The 24,369-nt window shown below is 44.4% G+C and overlaps 1 protein-coding gene across 1 annotated transcript; it reads left to right on the top strand.

Annotated features, from left to right (window-relative positions):
• The first annotated feature begins 679 nt into the window (after positions 1 to 679).
• On the top strand, positions 680 to 18,578 carry REG4 (regenerating family member 4). Its single transcript, XM_050779015.1, has 6 exons — positions 680 to 855; positions 2,870 to 3,030; positions 8,601 to 8,698; positions 12,192 to 12,329; positions 13,441 to 13,546; positions 17,973 to 18,578. Exons 2-6 carry the CDS (start codon positions 2,964 to 2,966, stop codon positions 18,038 to 18,040), a joined length of 477 nt encoding a protein of 158 aa, XP_050634972.1. The 5' UTR covers positions 680 to 855; positions 2,870 to 2,963; the 3' UTR covers positions 18,041 to 18,578.
• The last annotated feature ends 5,791 nt before the right edge of the window (positions 18,579 to 24,369 follow it).

Here is a 24,369-nt window from a genome sequence, read left to right as displayed (position 1 = left end):
ATCTTGTTACTTTTTTCAAATAGCTTATTTTTCAGTAGGACTGTATTTCAGCAAATGGCTAGATTTGGAGTCAGAAGGACAAGTTTCAGTGTCCAGGTCCACTGCTGACCAGCGTTGTGAACCTTGGAAGGTTTCTAATCTCTCTCAAGGTCGGGTTTCTTGAGTGTGTAATGGGAATGTCTGTCCTGTGCTGCTCACAAGGATATTTGATGACTTAAGGGAAAACCCTTTACTGTAACACACTCTGTTGATGTAAGCTATTTTGACATGATCACCCTTGTTCCATGGGAGAAGCTCAAATAGTAGATCTCTGAGGAAACTCATGCATGTTGAGGGAGTGGAGTTGGTGCTTTAGGAGGAAAATCTGTGTGTGGGCCTCAAGTCCCACCGCATGGGTCATAACCCATGCCTGACCCTGACAGAAAATCCTTCTAGAAGTAAAAGAGAAATAAAAGAAATCCACAATACCAAGGGATGAAAAGACAGCCATGAAAAAGTAACTTAAGGGGAGAGGAAGATGGGCTTATAACAGATTACAGGATATTGTCAGTTTTAATAACGGGACGTAAAGAAAAGATTCTGTTTGCACACAGGGAGAGGTTCTTTTCCTGGCTAGTCAGAGCACACCTTATGTACATTCTCAAGTCGTCTCTCATATGATTCATTTTTTTCACTGTAGATAAGACTTTTATGGATGGATTATTTTTCTCAAATAATATTATTGCTTTATGATTAAAGTAAAGATTATTAATTCCTGAGGCAAGAAGATATAAAAGCTCTGGAAACTTTGACAGGGACCACTGGAGACACTGAAGAAGGCAGGGGCCCTCAGAGTCAGTCTTGGTTGCCAAACAGGTAATCCTCCTTGCGGTTGATGATGGGGGGCTTTCTTTAAACATCTGTTTTCCTCTGTCAGCTATTAGCCAGGCCAGAAATGACAAATTGTATTTCTAGCGAGGCTTGTCAGGCTTTCTGTTGCTGTGTTGTTTGATTTAAATTATTTACCTTCTTTTCTTCCTTCACTGTAAAGAGCATTGGGTTTGGTGTCAAGCTGTTGGGTTAAATCTTGGCTCTGCAGTCTGGTAGCTCACTGCAACCTCTGCCTCCCAGGTTCAAGTGATTCTCCTGCCTCAGCCTCCTGAGTAGCTGCGATTACACCACCGCGCCCAGCTAATTTTTGTATTTTTTAACAGAGACAGGGTTTTACCATGTTGGCCAGGCTGGTCTCGAACTCCTGACCTCAGGTGATCCACCCACCTCGGCCTCTCAAAGTGCTGGGATTTCAGCCATGAGCCAGTACACCCGGCCTAGTGCAGCTTACTTATGAACATGACAGGTAGGCATTCGATGAATGCCAGTTCACTTTATTTGAGAGTTAGATTGTATATTCAGATTTTTTAATCACAAAGTATGATTAAATGTGGATTCAATGAATTAACTCATTTTAATAATTATTTGGGAGGGAAATCCAGAACTCAGTTTCATACTTACATTAGAACAAAGTCCAGACAGATGAAAATAGAAGAGAACACTGATAAATAGTTTAACCTTATGGGACAGTAATGGGCAGTCTTTTGATATAAATATAAATTTAAAAAATATGTTTAAAAACATAAAAAATAATATTTTTGAAAATTTCAGAATGGCAAAAATTATAAGAGAAAAATACAAACTGAGAAATACTATAAGTAACACGTGAAATGCAATAAACATACAAAAAGAATCTCACAAATTGGAGAAAAAACCAATGAAATAGAAAAATGCGTAAAACTGCACACTGAAAATTCACCAAATACAAAAAGCAAATCATTATATAAAAAGATGTTCAACTTCATTAGTAATTATAAAATATTTTAAATCACTAAAGTTCTTTAATATACCAAAAATTAACAAAAAATTTGACAAAATTAAGCATTCACTGGGAGCTTAGGGAACCCATCCTTTTAGTGCCCTATTAATGAGGTAAATGGCACAGCCCATACATTTAACAAAGGGTATTAAAATGGCAGTGTGCATATTGTATGATGCCACGACTCTACATACGAGAATTTATACTAAAGAAAAAATTTAAAATGCATGAAAGTTATGTGAGTGCAAGAAAATGTATTACAATCAATCTTTTTCTGAGAAACAAAACCAGGTTATGGGACAATATGATCCCATTTATATAAAATTGTACACGAAAGATATCTGTAGGCTACTCACCAAATTATCTATCTCCTGGAGGTGGGGTTTACTTCTTATTTTCTAGTTTTGCATTGATTTTCTAATAGCTCATGTGTTGTTTGCTAATGGGGAAAAGATAAAGCCATGTTCTTTATTTTTAAAAATGATGTCAACTAAGCGTAAACAAAAGAGTGCTGATGGAGTCAGATCCGCTTGTAGCTGGTGTCCATGAACAAATGACTTCATACTTACTGACCTTAGGTTTTCTCATCTGTAAAATGTGGGTATTGGACACTGTGCTCACGTTTAATTTTAGCATTTAAAAATTCAACGTCGGAGCCACTCTATTGGATTTTCTTGACACAAAATGCCCATATCCGCCTTATCCGTGAGGAAGCTTGCCTTGGGCGCCCTCTGCTGGCTCTCCTGAAGCTAACAGGGGCGAGTGCTCGGTGGTTTACAAATTGCCTCCATTAAGACTGTGAAACTGTTCAGCCTGCTATAGTTAGATCTCTGGCACCTGCCTAGGAGGTCTTGCAGGTAAGAACAAAATCTCTTAAAAGTTTCTAACCTGTACATCTAACTTGAGATTCCCTTCATTATAAAGTCTGGATTTAGCCAGGAAAATGTTGTATTATTTTCCTCCATATGTGAGTCGGCATCTAGATTCCTGGGTCCTTCTCACCTGTGCAAATGTGTTCAGATTTGCAGATCAAGGAGAACCCAGGAGTTTTAAAGAAGCGCTTGTAAGGTCTCTGAGATCCTTGCAGTAGCTACATCCTCAGGGGAGGAGGAAGATGGCTTCCAGAAGCATGCGGTTGCTCCTATTGCTGAACTGCCTGGCCAAAATAGGAGTCCTGGGTGGTGAGTATCCATCACTTAGCTGAAACTGAGGCACAGCCAGTGTTCACACAGCCCACGTGGGACACCCTTCCATTCACCCACAAAAACATTTAGGAACTGCAAGAAATAGGTTTTTAAACATGGAGATGAAAAACAAAGATAAGTACTAAAAAATTCAAGGGCTGTAGAATCCAACAAAACCCAATACCATATGATTATAACCCATACGTAAATCATCAGTTAAGTGTAAGTTATAACATTAATTTAGCAAGTTTTTTTGTGAAGGGCAGAGATAATGTGTTTAAAACACCTGTTGCCTAGCAGATTGTCAATAAGTCATAGCCATAATCAGAATTCCTCAATGCTTATGCACTGGTTTACCATTTGAGCATTATTAGGGATTCCAGTTTGCAAGGGACCTACAGCCGAGTTGGAGAGATGGCGCTTAAACATTTATAGATCACACATCAAGTGCAAAGTAACATGGCAACAAAGTGAGGAGCAATATTGTAGAATCCACCAATAGAGAAAGCAGGGGAGGAACACTGTACAAGTGAGCTAAGAAGAAATGTCACAGAATACCAGAAATGGAAGGAAATGAAATGTGATCTCATCTGATGTAATTTCTTTGTTCTATTTACAAGGAAAATGGATTCCAGAAAAGGGTAGAGATTTGCCCAACGTCACACAGTAAGACTAAGTGATGTTTGGGCTTCTAGTGCCTTTCACAGTCCCATGTGGCCTTGCTGGGTGTTGGGCATGTAAGAGTGAGTGAAGAATCCATGTTTGAGCATTGCCTCTGTTGAGAAGAGGGCTTCCAGAGGGGTCCAGTGCTGTCAGTTACTTAGCACTGCTACTGCTGGGGAATGCCCTCGGCCAACGGTAGGATGGTTTGGAAGGACATACGAAGAGAAGCAAGGTTCTTTGGGCATCGTCTTGGCCCCTATGGCTGCAGTCGGTGGTCCTAGTCATAGCTTATCCTTAATATGTCCTCCATGGCTCTTTGCCTTCAACCCTACACCCGTTCGCTGAACTATCTCAGGCTTCTCAGGACCTGTGGAACTCAGCCATGTGAGAGAAACCATACAAGAGAGTGCAAGGCTCTGAGGGGCTGCTCCTGAGCCCCTCCTGCAGAGCTGTCTTCTGTGGCCATTTCTACATGGCCAGGTGGTTCCCTGCCACTCTTGTTCTGTGCTGACTTCAGGCCTCCTTAATGAAACTTGAAATTTGCCCGAGCTATATCCTGGGGAATGTGATGCAACCCTCTTCCCACCCCTGGGATCTCACTAACCTCTCTGGCTTCTCTCCTGAGGAGGAAATGCAGACACAACATTCACCACAGGTCCTTCAATTTCTCTTTTTCCAGGTAGATCTCCCTCCCAGCTGTAGAAAGACATTCTACTTATTTTTACTATCTTGGGGATCCTCCCTTATGACATATCCTAAATGTTCTTTGCACTGCCCTACTTAAGAGAAATAGAGGGGACTTAGAAATTAATCTTCTCTCTCAGTGAATATTAGACTCTTGTTGCTTCCACAGTGAGTTCTTTGTCCTGATACCTGCCCTTCACCTGAAGCAATTCATGGCATTGATTCAGTGAGCAGACAGACATAGAGCAACATCATTTATGGACACTAAAAAACTTCATCTGCCTTATATTTTCAAAACTATTACATAGTAATGATGATGGGTGTTAATAGTTTCAGGTTTTAACTAGCTACTGTTTATCAAACAATTCCTATACACTAAGCTCTGTGCTAATCACTGTACGTGAGTTATCTTAATTAATCCTCCCAACAACTGTGTGAAGAAGGCATATATTGTTGATCCCTCTGTACAGACAAGAAAAGTAAAGCTAAAAGAGATTAAATCACGTTTCTAAGGTCACACATGTAATAAGTGATGGAGTAGAAAGAGTATTAGAGTAGTCCAGGCAAGACGCTGGAAGCTGAAACCTCTTGACAATGCATGTGTAGAGATGAGGGGCTCTAGCACCATGTGAGGTGGGGTCAACATTCTAAGGCCACCATGGAAACATTGACTTCTCTCCCAGTTTCCACCGCACTCCCCATCTGGTTAACCTCAGTAGTTTACTCACCTCTGTGAGGAGGTTCCCTTCTCTGTACAATGGAAATGGTTATCCACACCTATCTCTCAGGGAGGCTCTGGTAATTAAACAAAATAATCTCAACGGATGTGCTTGACCCATATAGGATTTAAAGCATTAACTTGAGCATCATTACTAAGATGACTAAGACTTGGAGTCAGACTGTCTGTCTGGGGTCAAATCTTGCTTTTATCATTTATTTGCTGTAGGATCCTGGGACATGATGACTTCTTTCTGCCTTTGCTTCTTCATCTGGAACATAGGAATAATGACAAGGTTATGATGAAGATGATTAGAATATATGTAAATGGTCTGGACCTTTCTCGGATACATAGTAAATGCTCAATAAATGTGTGGAGTAAGGCCGGGTGCGGTGGCTCATGCCCGTAATCCCAGAACTTTGAGACACCAAGGTGGGTAGATCACTTGAGCCCAGAAGTTCGAGATCAGCCTGGGCAATGTGGCGAAACTCCGTCTCTACTAAAAAAAAGTACAAAAAACTAGCTTGGTATGGTGGTGCTCACCTGTAGTCCCAGCTACTCGGGAGGCTGAGGTGGGAGGACCACCTGAGCCTGGGAAGTCGAGGCTGCAGTGAGCTGAAATGGCACCGCTGCACTCTAGCCTGGGCGATGGGAGTGGGGTAGCAGAAGGCAGAGCCTCAGCACAGCAGAGCGGCTGTTAGTTGCGTATCTAGGAGCTAAAATGTCTCCACCAGGGGGCTCACGGCCATAGCTGCAACATTGCAGAGTGTGGGGCAGAGGGCAGGGGAGAGAGATGAAGGGAGGAAAGAGGAGGGGGAGAAAAAGAATTAGAAGCAGGGAACAGACAGTCATAGGCAAGGAGGGACACACATAGGCAGAGAGACAAAAGAGACAGAAAGTACAAAGACAGGGAGAGAACGGAGAGATGTATAGAAAGTCAAAGACGGAGATGCACAGAGAAAATTGAACACAGAGAGATGGTCAGAGAGCAACACTCAGAGAAACACAAAGAGAGTCAGAGAAAGGAGAGAAAGAGAAGAGAGAGAGTTGTGATTGTCTGGGCTCCAGCATGGTCTTGGGTCTTCTTCACTCTGACCACTCTGTCCCTCCAAGTCCTCTGCGTATGTCCCTAGGTCCTCTGCTTTCACGGCTTGGATCCGGGGGAAACAAGGACCATGGTGGTAGAGGGTCTGTCCTAATATGTTTGCTCACAGAATGCCAAGGAGAGTTGCTTCAGAGGGCACAAGACCAAACCAGGAGCCCCAGGTGTGAGGCCAGGGGTCTTTGTCCTCGGGCCAAAGGTCAGAGATTTGGGTTCCTCTTTGCCACCTCTTTCAGAACAGTCTCACCGGTATTACAATGGAAGGCATGTTTTCGCAGCTGTCCCTTTCTGAAATTCAAGCCCATGTCATGTCTGCCCTCCGGTAATCAATGGCCAGCCTTCTCTTAAGAAGATCAATTTTTCCTTGAAGTGCAAGGATTTCTTTTCCTCCTGACAAAATAATCGAGGCAGCCCAGTTAATTATTTCTGTTGCTAAGTTTTGAATTTCTCATGTTTATAAATATTGGGAGGGCTGGTGGCAGTAACATAGATTTTTAAGTCATAGAGAACTGGATCTGCAAAGCAGCTTTTCTATCTTTCTGTGTGACCTTGGGCAGATGACCACCCTGAGCCTGTTTCCCCACCTCCTCAAGCAATCTTGTTAAAAGTACAATATGGATAAAACACTTAACATGGTGCCTGGCACCAAGAAAGCACCTCGCAGGGTGAGGGGCAGAAAGGGGAGGGGAGAGAGATAGAAAAGTGAGCAAGGAGAGGGAGAAAAAAGAATGAGGGCAGAAAACAGATAGTCATAGACAAGGAGGGACACACAAAGACACAGAGACAAAAGAGACAGAGATGGAGAGTACAAAGACAGGGAGAGAACAGAGAGATGATAGAAAGTCAAGCACCTTATCTACAAAAGCTGGTGACAGTGGTACTAGTAGTAACAGCAATGGCATAAAGGCTGCGTTTTGTTTATCATAAAATTATGTTCATATTTCTGAATGTAGTAGAAGATGAAGCATTTAAATACATGAATATCCTTGCTGTTTGTTTGTAGTATATTTGACATACTCACTGAAACCTTTCCTGCCTTGCCTTAGCTAGGTTGGTCATTATTCATTATTCACAGATACCAGGAATAGCACAGACAAAGGATCTAAAGCTACACTGAGCATTCATGTTCCAAGACGGAGCTGGGACTGTGGCATAGAAGCATGTGGCTGGATAGGGGCATACAGCCAGGTTATAAAATCTTTTACATGCTAGATGAGCAGAGAGCTCCTCTGAAAGCAATGGGGAGCCCTGGGAGATGTACAGGCAGGGGCTGAAATAAAACAGAAGAGTGGGGCAAATAGGAGACAGTAGTATCATTTGAATGAGGAGAGAAAACATACTGTTATGACAGCTGCAGTCTGTGGACGTCCCTTATGGAAGGAAACACTTTTGCACCCATCATGGTGTCAGAAGGTAGCCACATGGTCACAAAGCCTACACTTGCTAGCTTGACATCCCCTTGATCACCTGGTGCCTCTGTACATCCAGCCATCTCCCCCTCTTTATAAACCTTCAGATACAGCGACATTGCCCATTCACCAGTTGACTAGCAGGAAAATCATGTGCCTCCCTGAATCATAGATTCCTTTGCTTCTAGGTCCTGGCTCTTTCCTATTTCTGCCACGGTTGCCTGATGGACACCCTGTCTCTTAAGCCCTTAAGGCATACTTAAGTGCTTGCTGTTTCTATGCATGCCCTCATATTCCTGCTTCCTTTGCCTAAAATGTTCCCTCCCCCAGTACTGACACATAGCCCACCTATGCTCAAGTTCCAGTCAAGTTGCCATGTAACCCATCCCTTGTCTCCCAGGCCAAAGTGACTTCTCCCTCCTTGGAATGCCCCAAACTACCAATTTATGTCCCTCATCCACTCTTGTGATGCCTTAAATCATAGTTGTTTGACCTTCACTACTAATACAAGATTCCGTCAGCTGCTGAGAATCTATTCCAGTTATGTGTGTCTATCTAGTCCAATTATGTACGTGTGTCTATTCCAATTATGCATTCCAGAACTGGGGAGATAACCACAGCATGGGTTCAGGGGACCCACTGGACTCGCTGGACCCACTGTGAGGCAGATCAAGCTAAAACTCCATTGATCACCTGACTTCCATAACCCCTACTCTGACTGGTGGACCGCAGTGACATTTTCTTGGAATTAGTGTCAGTTCAGAGGCAGTGTCCAGTAATCGCAGAAACACAGTCACACTGGTAAAAGGCCTTAGGTCCCTTTGGGAAAAGCCAGAAGAAGGGTAAACTGTATACATTTTTGACAGTGTAGCAGGAATCTTCATGAAGGGACTCTCTTCATTCAAGGGGTTCCTGATTTCAAACTGTATCAAGTCTGGGAATTGATTGTTTTTGCTATCATAACATGCAATTGCCTCTTGTTTATGTGCAGATGTCATCAGGAGACCCAGCTGTGCTCCTGGATGGTTTTACCACAAGCCCAATTGCTATGGTTACTTCAGGAAGCTGAGGAACTGGTCTGATGCTGAGGTAAGAAATTTGCCGCCTGCTTGGCCTGGGCTTTCTAGAGCAAAGGACCAGCCAGAGCCCCAGATCTCATTTGATTCAGGATCAAGTGTCCTTCCTGGGCACTATGAAGAGAAACCCCTTTGGCTGGTGAAATGGAGAGAAGAGGGTTGTGTGTTCAACTCTTTCAATTCCGTAAGCATTGCTGAAGCAGGTGCTGTATGCCACACCCTAGATGGGCTACAAGCACATACGGATACATAGGAAATAGCCCCTACCCTCAGCAAGCTCACTGTCAGTAAAGGAGACAGAAATACATCAATCAAAGGAGGAAGAGAAGATGAGGAATTCACAGAAAGGATAATGAAGTTCCTGTAAGAGATCTACCAGAGAGAGGTGTGTAGACACGCCTGGAGCAGACACCTTGGAGCCGCCGACAGAAGGTGAAGCGTCCAAGAAAATGTGGAAACTTTTCCACTGCTCTACACAGTCCACAAACATGTCCATTTTATTTCATTGAAGCTTTGTCTGAGAGATCACCAAATAGACAGTCAAAGTAAGTTATCTCAGCCACGTGTGGGGAGTCGCTGCTGCCGAATTGTGATTAATTGGGGGAGTCATATAGGTATATTTGGCATGATCTGGGCCCATGTGGTCTTAGAATCCCTGTATAAAACTAGACAATGAAAAACAGAAAACAAACAAACAAACAAAAGCAGAATGAAGCACCTACCACGTGCCAGCTACTGAGGCTATGAATGTATTCTCTGGCCTTAGAAAGCCCAGGGTTAATGCAGGATTGCGACATTGAAACAGAACGTTTCAATGCAGCATGAGTATAAATGACTTGCCCAAGTTTACACTGAGAATAACTGATGCAGCAACCCCAGCAAAGTCTGAGCTGAGTCCTGAATAATTGTATAAAAAGGGGAGAGAAACAGAGTGAAGAAAGGGCTTCCCAGACTCTGTCCCTGGAAAGAAAATGAGCTCGTGGAGAGGAATAGCCTTTCTCTGTGAAAACAAAGAGAACAAAGAGGAAGATGTCTGGGAACGTGGAGTAATAGAGACCTGAGTTTACATCACTACGCTGCAATTCACTAGGTACCTCCCTTTACCTGTTTCCCTACTGGAAAGTGGGATAATACTTTTTACTTCATGGACATGTCAGGAGGATTCATTAAAACAACTTGCATAAAGCCTATGGCACATGGTAGACGCCAATTCAGGGTCTCAAGAAAGAACAGCCCACAGGATTGACGCTGAACCTTAAACAAAGTTAACAGGACCAGGATGCAGAGGGGGTGCTGGGACGGTGAGGCCAAAGGGGACCCCTCAAACCCAACAAGGGCTGTGCGGCTCCCCGATTCCTCCACCAGTGTTGCTACTGCCCTTGGCTCTTGAGACCCCTGGAAGCTGATGGAGGCAACGTGAGAAGCACATGGACATGCGACCTTGAGCTTGAGAGGCAGAGGCTTGAGTTCTAGTTACAGCTCCAGCAGTACCAGTTGTGTGAACTGGGAGGGAGGCTATCGCGTACATACTCCAAGTCTGTTTCCCCTTCTGACACAGGATCTTTTGTGGCTGGTACCCAGTGGGCACTCAATAAATGCTGTCTGGTCATCTGGCTGGCATGCCTCATGGGCCTGAGAATTAAATAGAATTACAGTGATAGAAGCATGCTGGTATTGTAAGTGGTTTGTCAGTGTGAGGACTAAATTATTATTAAATAGTAATCACATCTAATCTTGGGTAAATTAGTAAAAGCAAGAATGGGATCAGTAAAAACCTAAGCAACCCAAACTAAAATTTTATTGAATTAATTCAATTTCTTGTCATGTAACACAACCTCAGAAGAGAATAAAATAAAGTTTACATACACATGCCCATATATATAAACATTTGCCTTGTTTAATTGAACAACAGGTTTCTGGGTACAGAACAAGAATTTGTCATGTCATGTGTTTCATACAATCCTTAAAACTGTGAGTGATTACCATTTATTCACCCACAAGAAAAATTCAGATTGCATGGCCTTGGATGTGAAAGAAGACAGCACTTTTGCAAAGGACCTCAGAAGGAAAAATTTGGGATCGATATGCAGACATAAAGGAGTAAAACAGATTTGGGATTAGAGCTGAAAGTTTTAAAAGTTGCAACAAAGCGGATAGTTACATATCTGCCTCTAGTGCCCAGGAAACCCCGAAATCCAACCAGATTTGGTGGCATGGTTACTGCTGAGGAAAGGCAAAGCAGTGGGCACATTCACCTTCAATCGGCAGGGATTCTCCACCAGCACGGGGAGCCGACTCCTCTCCTCCGGAGGATCACCTCATATGTTTAGGCAATTGATCGATGCCCATTCACTAGCAAGTCAAAATGAGTTACAGACCACTGCTTACAATTTACAATGTGTTATTCTTATGTAACATAGGCTAATAATATTTTATTTTATTTTATTTATTTATTTTTTTTGAGATGGAGTCTTGCTGTGTCTCTCAGACTGGAGTGCAGTGGCACGATCCCGGCTCACTGCAAGCTCCGCCTCCTGGGTTCACGTCATTCTCCTGCCTCAGCCTCCTGAGTAGCTGGGACTACAGGTGCCCGCCACCTCGCCCGGCTAATTTTTTGTATTTTTAGTAGAGATGGAGTTTCACCGTGTTAGCCGGGATGGTCTCAATCTCCTGACCTCGTGATCCACCTGCCTTGGCCTCCCAAAGTGCTGGGATTACAGGCTTGAGCCACCACGCCCAGCCGGCTAATAATAATTTAAAATAAACACAATGTAGGCTTAGGAATTAGGGAGAGCTGGGCTCTCTTCCTGTGTCCAGTTGCCCTTTCCTGATCCCCTGTCTCCCCATCCGTAAACTAAAGATGGGCCCCATCTCCTTGGGCTGCTGTTAGGACTGAATGGTGGGGTGCCCAATGTATTGGAGGTGTCCCGCAAAGAGCACTGCTGTAACGTCTGTTCTCTGATGCACATTGTATTCACATTCTGACACTTCTGAAATCAGGTGTGTGCTACAAACACGCTGTGTCACAGTGTATCATAGATTCATTGACAGTGATTTTATTTTCTTTCTTCATGGGACATAAAATAATGCCACATTTTACAATCAGCAGTTTCTTAGATCTGTTGAAATGCAGTATTATAACACAATAGGTCTCATGACAGGTCATAGGTAGCAGTAATTATTTTACAGATGAAGAAACTGAGCCTCAGAGAGGTGAAGTGACTTGTCAAGGTCACATATGCCCTGAGAGGCAAGACCAGGATCCCGGGCATGTCCTCAGACCCTCAATCTCTCGCCCTGGCCTTGCACTGCCTCTTTCTCGAGACCGAACGCTGCGGTAGTTGTGTTTTCTGCCAGGCTGGCAGGAAGCCTTCTGTGGGGTTTAGAGCACTCTGTGTGGAGGATGTGGGGGCTGTGTGAGTCCCTCCTGCTTGGACTAGCGTTCTGAGGAGAGGGCTGTGCTTTAAACATGCAGGCATCATTAACAGGACCTCTCCTTGTACTAGCTCGAGTGTCAGTCTTACGAAAACGGAGCCCACCTGGCATCTATCCTGAACGTAAAGGAAGCCAGCACCATAGCAGAGTACGTAAGTGGCTATCAGAGAAGCCAGCCCGTATGGATTGGCCTGCACGACCCACAGAAGGTAACCTCAGACTTGGCCACAAAGGCCCTCTTGGGAAAGCCAGGCTGGCATCCTCTTTTTTGAGGAATGGCCTCCCAGCCTATAACAGGGACACAGCGGGTGGATCTTCTCCAGATGCACCTCCAGCTGACAGAGACCAAGGCCTCAAGGTCAGGGACCCAGTTCTGGCCCTCGGTGGAGGATATGATTTAAATGTATAGACCTCTGTCTAATTAAGGCCCTCCTGAAAGGCAGAACACAAAATTACCAACGTTTTAAAGCCTTAACAAGTTCGTGTGTGTGTGTGTGTGTGTGTGTGTACACACGGGCCTATTATGAGACAGATCAATCAAATCTCCATTGGATCTTGAGTTAAAGTTGAAAACTTTCAGCTAGCCTTTTTTTTTTTTTTTTTTTTTTTGGTGCTCTAATTTTCTTTATGTTATCCTTGATGCTTTTCGCTGTAACTTCCTGTTCTTTTTATCAGTACCTTATTGTAAGAAATGACATGAGCGGCCTTTGTAAGGAACAGCTGTTGTTGAGGTCTAGGTGTGGGGTCTTCAGTTGACAGATGCTTGGTGGGACTTCTTTAGTTGACTCAAACAAACACAGGGAACATAAAGCGGGAACCCCCATACTTCCTGCTTCTTAATAAAACTGCTGAAGATACCACACATTCATCACCCTCTTTCATGAATATGTATGTGTTCATCCCTTAGTGTTTGTCTATCAATATCTTATGGCTTTTTCTCTTTTTGAATATTATGTTACAGAAAAACTAATAATCCTTTACCGTAGTTGTTACAAATATTTTATGCAATTATTTTTTTAATGTCATTTATTTGACTATCAGAAATTTTGCATTTTTATGCATTCACATTGCTATCAGTCAGAACCCTGTCATTCAGATGGAATAAATACTTACATCTATTTCTATTTCTTGCAGTAGCATTGGTAATGTTTTCCTATTAGTGGTTGAGTGGAACGACTTTCTCTTTTTCCTTCTTTAAGCATTTCTGCACTTTCCCAACGTTTGCAATGAAAACATGTTTTAAAGGGGACTGAAGGGACTTCCTTGGCTGTGGCAGGCGGGTTGCTGAGCCGTACGCCTCTCCATCTCCTGTTGTTGCAGAGGCAGCGGTGGCAGTGGATTGATGGGGCCATGTATCTGTACAGATCCTGGTCCGGCAAGTCCGTGGGTGGGAACAAGCACTGTACTGAGATGAGCTCCAATAACAGTAAGTTCTAATGCACCGCCCCTCACCACTTCTCCATGCGTAGACCCTTCCCTTTACCTAGTAAGAGCAAAAATAGACACAGGGGACTCCTGGCCTCCCCATTCCACACTAACAACTCATTTCTCCAGCAGGGCAGTGGCCTTGCCACAGACATTGGTTACCAACCTTCAGTCCTTTGTGATCACTTTACAGTCTTTGTCCTATCAATGTTCCAGCTGTTGTTATTTACTCATATTTTCTTTAAATCCGTTCAATTTTTTCTGAAATACACTTATTTTAAAATCATATTCTATACCATGAGGGGGATATATATCCCATTTTGGGAAACCCAGACCACAGGGAGTAAATATATGCGGTGAAGACAGATAAATCTCTTCTGACTTCTTTAAAATGAGGGTTTGCCATGAGCCCTGGAAAGCTGGTCTTTGCCTCAGTTCTTCCCTCCTGTTTCCCTGAATCCTGTCCCCAGAATGCACTGGCCTGAAGCTCAGTGCAGGCTGCACACACTTGCATGAGCCTCCTCCTTTCCCTGGCCTGCTTTCATTCTTTGTCTTTCTGCTCATGAGTTAGACTTTTCAGCATTCATCCTGGTGACACCTTGGGCTGGGTACTTCTTGGTTGTGGGGGCTATCCTGTACTTTGCACAAGGTTGAGCAGCATCCCTGGTCTCTAATCGGTAGGTGCCAGTAGCACTCCTCCTCCCAGGTCGTGAAAAATATCTCCAAGAATGACCAAGTGTTTTCTGCAGAGGGCAAATTCACCCCCTGGTGAGAACCATGACAAATAAGCGGTGTAGAAAACTTCAGCTGTACAAGATCACAGGATATTAAAGAATCCTCAATGCCAAAGGTCATATACTTGAGAATATCCCAGTGGGTCTAATAGGCCATCATAGTGACACCAGGACCCCCTGCCAGCCAAGAAGTCAGCGTGGGGCAGGCCTGGGCTGAGGTCTCAGCTATTGGGCTGGGGAAGGGAGGGACTCGGCCACCCCCAGCAGGACATGGGGGAAGTTTAATGTTGTCTGAGGAATAAACTTATGAGAAGGAAAAAGAGAGTGAGAAAACTTTCTAACAGCACGAGGCGAAGGGCAGACACGATGAGACACAGTCTGAGGAAAACCCTCCGAGATAAACAGCCAGAGAGGGGATGTGCACAGACCGGTGAGAGCACAGCTGCTGCTGTTCAAGGCAGAAGTCGGCTCAGATGGAAAGAACACAACCAAAACCAATAGGCAGAGGCTACCCACAAGTGGATTTTTATTCTAATCAAGGAAAACAATGTTGAACAGTTAGCGCTGCTCAAACACATAACGAGCTACCCCAGGAAGCAGTGAGAAACTTTACAACCAGAGTTAACCAAGCAAAAGGTGGACATTGTAGTTTTTATTGCAGTTAACGCATTAAAAGTGTTAGAAGCGAGGCTCCATGGCACCAAAGAATCAAATGAGGAACAACTGTAAAAATACCAATATCAGGGATTCGCTTTTCAGACCTGCAACATCAGACTCTCTGGGGCTGGAGGCCAGACCTGGTTTGGGAGCAGTAGACCAGATGCCTCCCCAAGTCCCTCACATTCCCCAGATTCTGACATTCCCACTGGACAAAGTTCTCAAACAAAAGTCCTTTCCCTGTGAGTCGGTGATCACATCAGCAAACTTCAGTAGCGGAGTCGCCTCTGTTGTGTGGATGGGAACCGGAAGACTGAAGCTCTCTGGGAACAGCACGTCTTTGGGTTCCTTTCCTTTCCCACGGTTACTCACCCTGCTCGTGGCTGTCAGAACACTGGCTCTCAAGGCAGAAGAGCACAAGGAATGAAGCAAGGATTTGAGAAGAACTGGTGGAAGGTAGAGTTTAAAAGCACATGCCCCTCAGCCACATCAGTACAATGGATTTTGCTCCCCACTCTGTTTCTAATTTTTTTTAATTCAAAATTTATATAATATTAATGCCCCAATACACAGCCACACACACATTCTTGTTCTGTCTCTGTGACAGAGCTATTCCTTTTTTATATCTCTTTAGAAAGAATTTCAGAGCATTTTACTTGGTGTGTTTCTCTCTCACCCTTTCTGATGTAAAGGGGAGCCTTTACATCAGAATGTGTTTTGTGACTCTGGAAAATTGCAGCTTGCAGTGTTTCCTGACGTTTTGCTGGTCCACTTTGAGACATTTAACAATGATAAGTGGGATTTTGCAGTTTGAAAAGAAATTTCATATTCAGTATACATTGAGGTCAAGAGCACGGGTTCTGCATTCTGAATGCCCAGGGTAGAATCCCAGCTCCTCCTAACTGAGCTGTGTGACCCTGTGCAGCTCTCTTACTTCTCTGTGCCTCAAATGCCTCTTTATAAAAAGGAGGAAATTGGCCGGGCGCGGTGGCTCACGCCTGTAATCCCAGCACTTTGGGAGGCCGAGGCGGGCGGATCACAAGGTCAGGAGATCGAGACCACGGTGAAACCCCGTCTCTACTAAAAATACAAAAAATTAGCCGGGCGCGTGGTTGGCGGGCGCCTGTAGTCCCAGCTACTCAGGAGGCTGAGGCAGGAGAATGGCGTAAACCCAGGAGGCGGAGCTTGCAGTGAGCCGAGATCGCGCCACTGCACTCCAGCCTGGGGCGACAGAGCGAGACTCCGTCTCAAAAAACAAAACAAAAAAAAAAAAAAAAAAAAAAAAAAAGGAGGAAATAATCGTCCTAATTATCTGAATACATGTGGCGTGTTTATCATGTGCAAGCTAGGCTCATGGCTCCGTGGCCTGGAGGAGAGGGAAAGTAAGGTCTCTCACTCACCCTTCCCTGCACTCCGCCTCTGGTGAGGTGGGAAAAGTGGAGCTCTCTAGCTTAGTGCCCGTGGTGAGCTGTGCTGTGCTTGATTGTTTGAAGTTGCTGTACTAGCTTATCCACAGGCTCAATGGGCAGCAACCTCAAAAGGACCGGCTGATGAGTCAGTCTCAAGCCTGGCCCATGGCCTTGTGCTGTATTCTCTTTGCCCCACACTGTGAAAGTACCCACAAGCTTGCAGGGCCCATTTCATTTATACTCTGTGGCCCCTGCGCTGAGCACTATGGATGCTGGCATGGGCAGGCCCCATCCTAGGAGTGGGAGGGGCACACCTCCCCTCCTCCTCTCCCCAGAGCTCTCACCCACCCCACACACACTGGGAACAGGGTCAGATCTGCAGGTCAGGGCCCAAGCAGACACCTAGCCAGGGAACAACTCCTCGCTCTGCTGCAGGCACCCATGGATGACAAGTGATGCTGTGGAGCTTGGCTTCTGGGAGGGAAATAGCTGGATCTCACCTCAAAAATACTTCAGTCCTTCAAAGGGCCACCTCTGCCTTGGGCTCAGTCCTTTTTCATAAGCAGATGGCCTGTTGGGATGTGAATGGCTTTAGCAGCTTTCAGTTCTTTTAACTTTGAACAGGAGCTTCTTAGAGCCTAGGAAAGGCCACCCTCAGATCCTCACTGCGTCCTGCTTCAACACAAGAGCCCCTCGTTCTCAGTTGATTCATGTCAACCCCTGCCTTTCCTCAAAAGCAGTGCTGGAGTGGAGCTTTTGCCATGGTGTGTGACATTTAAAGTGTTTTTCTTTCATTGGGAAAGTTAGTATTTGTCTTAAGGTTCTCCAGGGAAACAGAAGTAGTTGGATGTATATATAGAGAGACAAAGATTTACTTTGAGGAATTTGCTCATGCAGTTGTGGGGGCTGTCAAATCTGAAAACCACAGGGCAGGCCAACAGGCTGGAAAGTCTTTTTTTTTTTTTTTTTTTTTTGAGATGGAATCTCCCTCTGTCACCCGGGCTGGAGTGCAGTGGCCAGATCTCAGCTCACTCCAAGCTCCGCCTCCCGGGTTTACACCATTCTCCTGCCTCAGCCTCCTGAGTAGCTGGGACTACAGGCGCCCGCCACCACGCCCGGCTAGTTTTTTTTTGTATTTTTTTTTTAGTAGAGACGGGGTTTCACCATGTTAGCCAGGATGGTCTCGATCTCCTGACTTCGTGATCCACCCGTCTTGGCCTCCCAAAGTGCTGGGATTACAGGCTTGAGCCACCGCGCCCTGCAGGCTGGAAGTTCTTGCAGGAGTTAATGTTGTGGTCTTGAGTCCAAAGACAGTCTGGAGGCAGAATTTCTTCCTCTTTGGGAGACCAGTCTTTTCTCTTAAGGCCTTCAATTGATTGGAGGAGGCCCACCCACATGATGGAGGGTCATCTGCTTTACTCAAAGTCTACTGATATTTAAACATTAATCATATCTAAAAAACATCTTCATAGCAATCAAACAACTGTACACCATAGCCTAGGCAAGTTGACACATAAAGTCAACCATCATATCGCCTTATCTATGACTCCAAGAAAAACACCCGGATAACTCTGGCAAGCTCAGTACAGGACTGAATGGATTTAAATGTCTGTTTATTTTCTTACAGACTTTTTAACTTGGAGCAGCAATGAATGCAACAAGCGCCAACACTTCCTGTGCAAGTACCGACCATAGAGCAAGAATCAAGATTCTGTTAACTGCTGCACAGCCCCGTGCTCTTCCTTTCTGTTTTCTGCTAGCCTGGCTAAATCTGCTCATTATTTCAGAGGGGAAACCTAGCAAACTAAGAGCAATAAGGCCCCTACCTCACTGGCTTTTTTAGGCTAAGAGACAGAAACTTTAGCATTGGCACAGTAGTGGCTTCTAGCTCTAAATGTTTGTCCCGCCATCCCTTTCCACAGTATCCTTCTTCCCTCCTCCCCTCTCTCTGGCTGTCTTGAGCAGTCTAGAAGAGTGCATCTCCAGCCAATTGAAACAGCTGGGTCTTTGGCCATAAGAAGTAAAGATTTGAAGACAGAAGAAGAAACTCAGGAGTAAGCTTCTAGCCCCCTTCAGCTTCTACACCCCTCTGCCCTCTCTCCATTGCCTATACCCCACCCCAGCCACTCAACTCCTGCTTTTTTTTCCTTTGGCCATGGGAAGGTTTACCAGTAGAATCCTTGCTAGGCTGATGTGGGCCGTACATTCCTTTAATAAACCATTGTGTACATAAGAGGTTGCTGTGTTCCAGTTCAGTAGTGGTGAAAGTGGAAAAGTGAAATAAGACCAAGAAATATACCCAAGTGCTTCTTCGTCTCCTTCATCTGAGTCTCTACCTCCTCCAACCCAGCAACAGCACTGGTTCAAGGAGAGGAGAGATGCAGGTGACCTGCCTGCCAACTTCTGAGCAGGGTTGGGCAAGTGGGTGCTATTTAATTGAGTGCTTCTCAGCTTATGAGGGGGATGACAGTCACAGCAGGTATGGTGGAGCTGACCTGGACCCTGGACGCTCATCTCCCCCACTGCCACTGACAACCTGTGTGGCCTTGTGTGACTCTCTTTGCCCTGTGAGGTTTGGAATGGCTTACGGGGTGGTTACTTCAATGAGGAGGTGATTTTGCCTGCAAACAGATATATGACTCCCTAGGTCACGAATCTGCATGGTCATGTAAAAAGAAGCAAATATGGACTCAACGATTACAGCATATGGCTACGGTATGATCACATTCGCATTCCTTAGAGGAAAAAGCCACCAGACAGGAGAGGCCATGTGGGTTGGCTGTGCAGTTCAGGCTGTGTGGATCGCCACTTGCTTTATCCATGATGTGCTGCCAACTGGCAAACACACCGAGTCTTATTCCCTAGTCTGAGAACACTCCCCTCTCATATTAGCAGGCTAAGACCAGCTATTGAGTGCTGGCTGAAAGAAGAGTAAAAAGAAAGGGGAAATGGAAGACACGGAGCCTCGGCCCTAACCAGTTCTCCCTCTACTCTCCCTTCCTTTCTTCTTCCTTCATCCACCATGCCCTTGTCATTCTTTTGGTTGTCAAAGAGGAAAACACCAGAAAGAATGTATTGCTCCTCTCAAGTATAAAAAGGCTGGATAACCCAAAAGATAACTCTCCTAATAGTGATATTTCAGAGAAGGTGACAGGCAAAGGGAAAAGGCTCATTCTTTCAAAGCATATAGTTACCTTCAGCAAAACTGCAACCACCAACTCCCAAGGGGGTTCTAGGCAAGTCACTGTCAGAGAAACAAACAAAAGTATCAGACTGCATGATAGAGATAGAAGATAAATTGGGAATACCAGACCATTGAGAACAACAGTAGAACCCTTTTGGAACAAGTGCCAGATTCTGCAGTATTACCTGTAAGAACCGAAAAAAAATGCAAAGGAAACATGGCTGAGAATATTTCAGAAAGGTAGAAGCTCTCAGTTTTTTCTGACTATGGCACATATGAAAGTTAAAAAAAAAAAAAACACCATAGCCCACCTCCCTCTCCTAATTTATTTGCTTTTTCAAGAGGGAAAATTCCTCATGATAGCAAAGAAGTAGAGATGAACAGAATAAAAATCCAAAAAAATTACAGATAGCAAATCTACTAAGACAAAATAAAGTCGAGTCATTCTATAAATATTTACAATATATAAAAATATTTACAATATATTTAAAAATAGTTCCAATTAAAGACCATCACCAACTTAAGATCATCTTGGCGACATAATAATAACAAGGCTCCCTCCCTGAAATTGCTGAAATGCTGACAGTCTGCATGTGCACATATGCTGGGAAAGGCATGGATAAGAAGTCACTCATCTTATTGGAAGGCTGGGATAGTACGGAGTTAGTTCTAGAACTGTCATGATTTTCATTTATGTATGTAAAATTTTAATAATCCTCAATAATTCACTGAATGGATATATCATTCAATACATATCATCCCTTTCATCAGGGATGGGGAGTGGATGTAGACAAGCAACAAACTAAATAAGAAAAGGACAGAGTATGGGATGATGACAAGAGCTGTGGTGAAAACATAAAGCCAGGAAGGGGCACAGGGAGCAGGCATGTGTTGGAGTGTGTATGGAATAGGTGCTATGCTTCCCCTGCTCCTTTGGTCACAACTGACAGCCAGACTGTTTCAGCATAAAAAAAAAATGTATGGGTTTATGTCACTCCACAGTCCGTAAGTATATTTGAGCTTCAGGTATAACTTGACCAACAGCTCAACAAAGTTACCAGATGGGAGTTTTCTCTATTTTGTGGCCATTTTTGCTGGGGATTAGCTTCATTATCTGGCCCCATCTAGTGCAAGGTGGCTGAAGCAGGTCCAGCCTCACCTCTACCAGGAAAGAGATCCACAACCCTTAAACAGGAGCCTCCAAATGAAGACTCATTGGCCAGGAAAGGCCCTACATGAGTTATGTGCTCATTCTCCAACCAATTAAGGTAGCGAGGAGGATGGAATGTGATGATTAACTTAGTGAAGTCATCACCTGTTACTCCTCTAGAGCCCACGAGTTTACGCAGCTTCATCCGAAGGGCAGGACCACTTCTCACCCATATGGTGCCTTTGTAGAAATCGATTTTTTAAAAAAAGATGCCCCTTCTTTGTAAGAAGACATAGCCCCATGGACTCTCAGAATCAACACAGGCTGGAATTTAGCCCCTTCTTGCTCTCTTAGTTGTGTACTTTTGTGCAGTGCACAAACTAGGCAATCCTATTCTGTGGCCCCGCTGTACATGGAAGGGGAGTAGGACAGCGTAGTTCTCAACGCAGGGGACCAAGGACCATGATTTGGGAAATTTTATCCTAAGGCCTTACTGCAAGAATTTAGAACCAGGAGTCTCAACTGAGACTGGAGAAGCATCTGATGTGAGAAATAAAATTCAGGTAAGTATTGTTTCCTGAGATGTGCCTATTTATATGACTCCAGCCATGGCTAATGGCAGTTTATTATGATGGGAAGAGCAAAGGGTTAAGAGTTAAGCCACACTAGAACTGGCTGACTCTGCCTCAAACTGGCTGTGTGACATTGTGCCTACAGTGTCTGAGCCTTTGTTTTCTTTTCTCCAGGATTTGAGGATTAATTTAATTAAGATATGTGATGCATTTGGAATGGGGCCTGCCATAAATGCTTAGCAAACGTTATTGTCACCATTTTAAATCTTTGTGATCGCAAATATATGTCTCTCTTCCAAACCACAGTTTGTTTATCTATAAAATGAGGGCCTTAAACTAAATCCCAATGCTTATAGGGTTTCCTTAGATGTGAATAAGTGAAGTGGTCTCTTGTAGGGCAATTTGAACTGGGAAATGAGAATGCAAATCAATTTCTTTCAACCATGTGAGAGCCAAACAAAGCAGGTCTGTTGACCTTTGCCCATGGGGCCAGTTGACAACCCTGGAATAAACAATCCCTTTCAGCTCCAGCATTATCTCGTTCTGTTTACATCTGGATCCTGTACTTCCCTAAGTCAAGAATCAGTCTCTAAAGTCACTGAGAACTTTTACAAAAGTAATTGAATATGAAACAAAAGAATATGCACAGTAATAAGGGATCAGATATGTATCCTACTTGAGGACAGTCATTTCAGGCTATGTTGGAACCAAGGAACAGGCAGTATAGACATATAAGGTTATGAAAGTAGAAGATTATGAGCAACCTCAAGGCCCTGCCCTGCTGCCCAAGAACCCCATGAAAGACAGCTGGAGAGGAAATTTTAGGGACAAGGTGGAGCAAAAAGAAACCTGCAGGTGGAATCCTGGATTTGGGAGTAATGACTTTGACTTTAAACCTTTTTAAGGTTCTAGAATATAGTATTATATCATAGTAAATTTGTAGTCAATAGTAAATACATGATTGATTGATCATATCTTATTTAAAACTATTATTGCTTCCAAAAACTTCAGAAGATAGAATTAAGACAATGAACACAACTAGAATCTGTTAACCTAGAAGGACTGTGACTGGGTGCGGTAGCTCATGTCTGTAATCCCAGCACTTTGGGAGGCCAAGGCGGGTGGATCACCTGAGGTCAGGAGTTTGAGACCAGCCTGGCCAACATAGTGAAACCCTGTCTCTACTAAAAATACAAAAATTAGCCAGGTGTAGTGGCTGGTGGCTGTAATCCCAGCTACTTGGGAGGTTGAGGCATGAGAATTGCTTGATCCTGGGAGGCAGAGGTTGCAGTGAGCCGAGCCAAGATGGTACCACTACACTCAAGCCTGGGTGACAGACTCTGTCTCAAAAAAAAAAAAAAAAAGAAAGAAAGAAACAATGCATCAATTTTCATTGAAACACAAACTTTTTTTGTATTATGAATTAAAATGGAATCATCACAATACCTATGAATAAACGTTGCAAAAATAAGGGGAGGATTAGCATAGAAAAAAGGAAAGCAGATAAACAGCTCAATAGGAAAAGGCAGGAAATAAGAGGAGGAGATCCATTTATTCAAATACATTAAAGATAACGTGATATTGTTATGCCCAGACCGTTTGTTCCCCCAAAGAAGACCACCAGAGTCCAGTGTCAAAGCCAAGCGGCAAGGATCTTTACTACAAGTTCGAACTTGGTCCCTCCATTCCACAGTATACAAGAGGGCCCCGAACAATGTGAGCGTTTGCTTTTTATAGCCCAAGAGTTACAGGGGAACAAAGGAATTCTTTTGATTCTCGTGCTTTCAGTAAAACCTTGAACGGCCGTCTCCTTATCAGAGACTTTCCAGGTGGTGTTTATACTGGGCTCAGGGAGTTTGAGAGATATATGGCGATATGTGGTGGGATGGGAGGATGGGATGTGTTTGTACTAGGCTCAGGGAGTTTTGAGCCCGGGGCTGAGGAATGTGCCCAGCTCCTTTCATTCCCCCCTTCTTTTCAGGTATCTTTAGAGCCAATCTTGGGTCTTATAAGTCTGATTCTGTTTCAGCGTTTACAGGTTGGTATTGGGCTCTGAGGACCATGGGTTGTACGGTGTCAAATCTCTCCCTAACAAATTGTAAAATTCTGTTAACAACACAATGTCCTACGGTAAGCAGAAATAGTAGACTTAGCAGGGGTCCAAGGAAGGGGGCTAACAGAGAAAACATAGAGGAATTCTACCATTGGTCTGTAGCTGAAGCAAACTGCCGTGTTTTTACTTCAGTGCTTAACTTGCGTAACTGTTGGACCCGGTCCTCTACAAGTCCTGATTTATTTATGTAGAAACAACAATCTCTTTTAAGAAATATATATGTACCACCTTTTTCTGCAGTGAGTAGGTCTAGGGCCCTCCGGTTCTGCAAGGTTACCTGAGCTAGGGATGTGAGCTGTCGCTGAAGGGAGGCAAGGGACTCAGCCGACTCCTCCATAGCAACGGCAAATTGTTGGTACAACTTGTTACTTTCTATGAGGGTGTGACCTAGGGTTCCCCCCGCCAGTCCGGCCGCAATGAAGGATGCGGTGAGGGAGATTCCTGCAATGAGGGGGAGGAATATGGCTCGTGCAGGTCTCGGTCTAGGGTCTGGGTGAATAACAGCACTAGTCCACTTACTGGTATACCCTAGGAACTCGCCAGCAGTTAGTAGAGTCAACCGGGGAACTAATGTGACAGGGAGACACAGTAGGTTGTTAACAGAGGGACTAGGTAGGTTTTTAGATAAGGTTCCATTACACCAGAAGAATATGCCTGATGGAGCCCTTAAGGTGATATTAGGGGGCATTGCAGTGATGCTACAGAGGCTGGAATTGGTTTCTGAGAAACAGTAGGGAAACTTCTCCTGAATGGGGTTGTTTTTAGCTCTGTCCACAGTCCACGTGTCCGGTGCTTCAGCCGCCACCGTGATTGGTCCCAGGAGGTCGGAGGTTGGGTCCACCGGCTTGACGTGGGTGTAGTGGATTCACGACGTGATGCCTTCTATCTTTAGGGCGGTGGGTGTGGTTAGGAGTACCTGCAGTGGTCCTTTCCACCTGGGTTTTAGGGTCTCTTGTCGGTGTCGCTTGACCAGGACCTAGTCTCCCGGCTGATATGGATGGGGTG

This window comes from Macaca thibetana, chromosome 1 (assembly GCF_024542745.1).
Source record: "Macaca thibetana thibetana isolate TM-01 chromosome 1, ASM2454274v1, whole genome shotgun sequence".
Classification (NCBI taxonomy): Eukaryota; Metazoa; Chordata; class Mammalia; order Primates; family Cercopithecidae; genus Macaca; species Macaca thibetana.
Note: the sequence above shows the minus strand (reverse complement) of the source record. Positions and strands in the feature narration are given on the sequence as shown.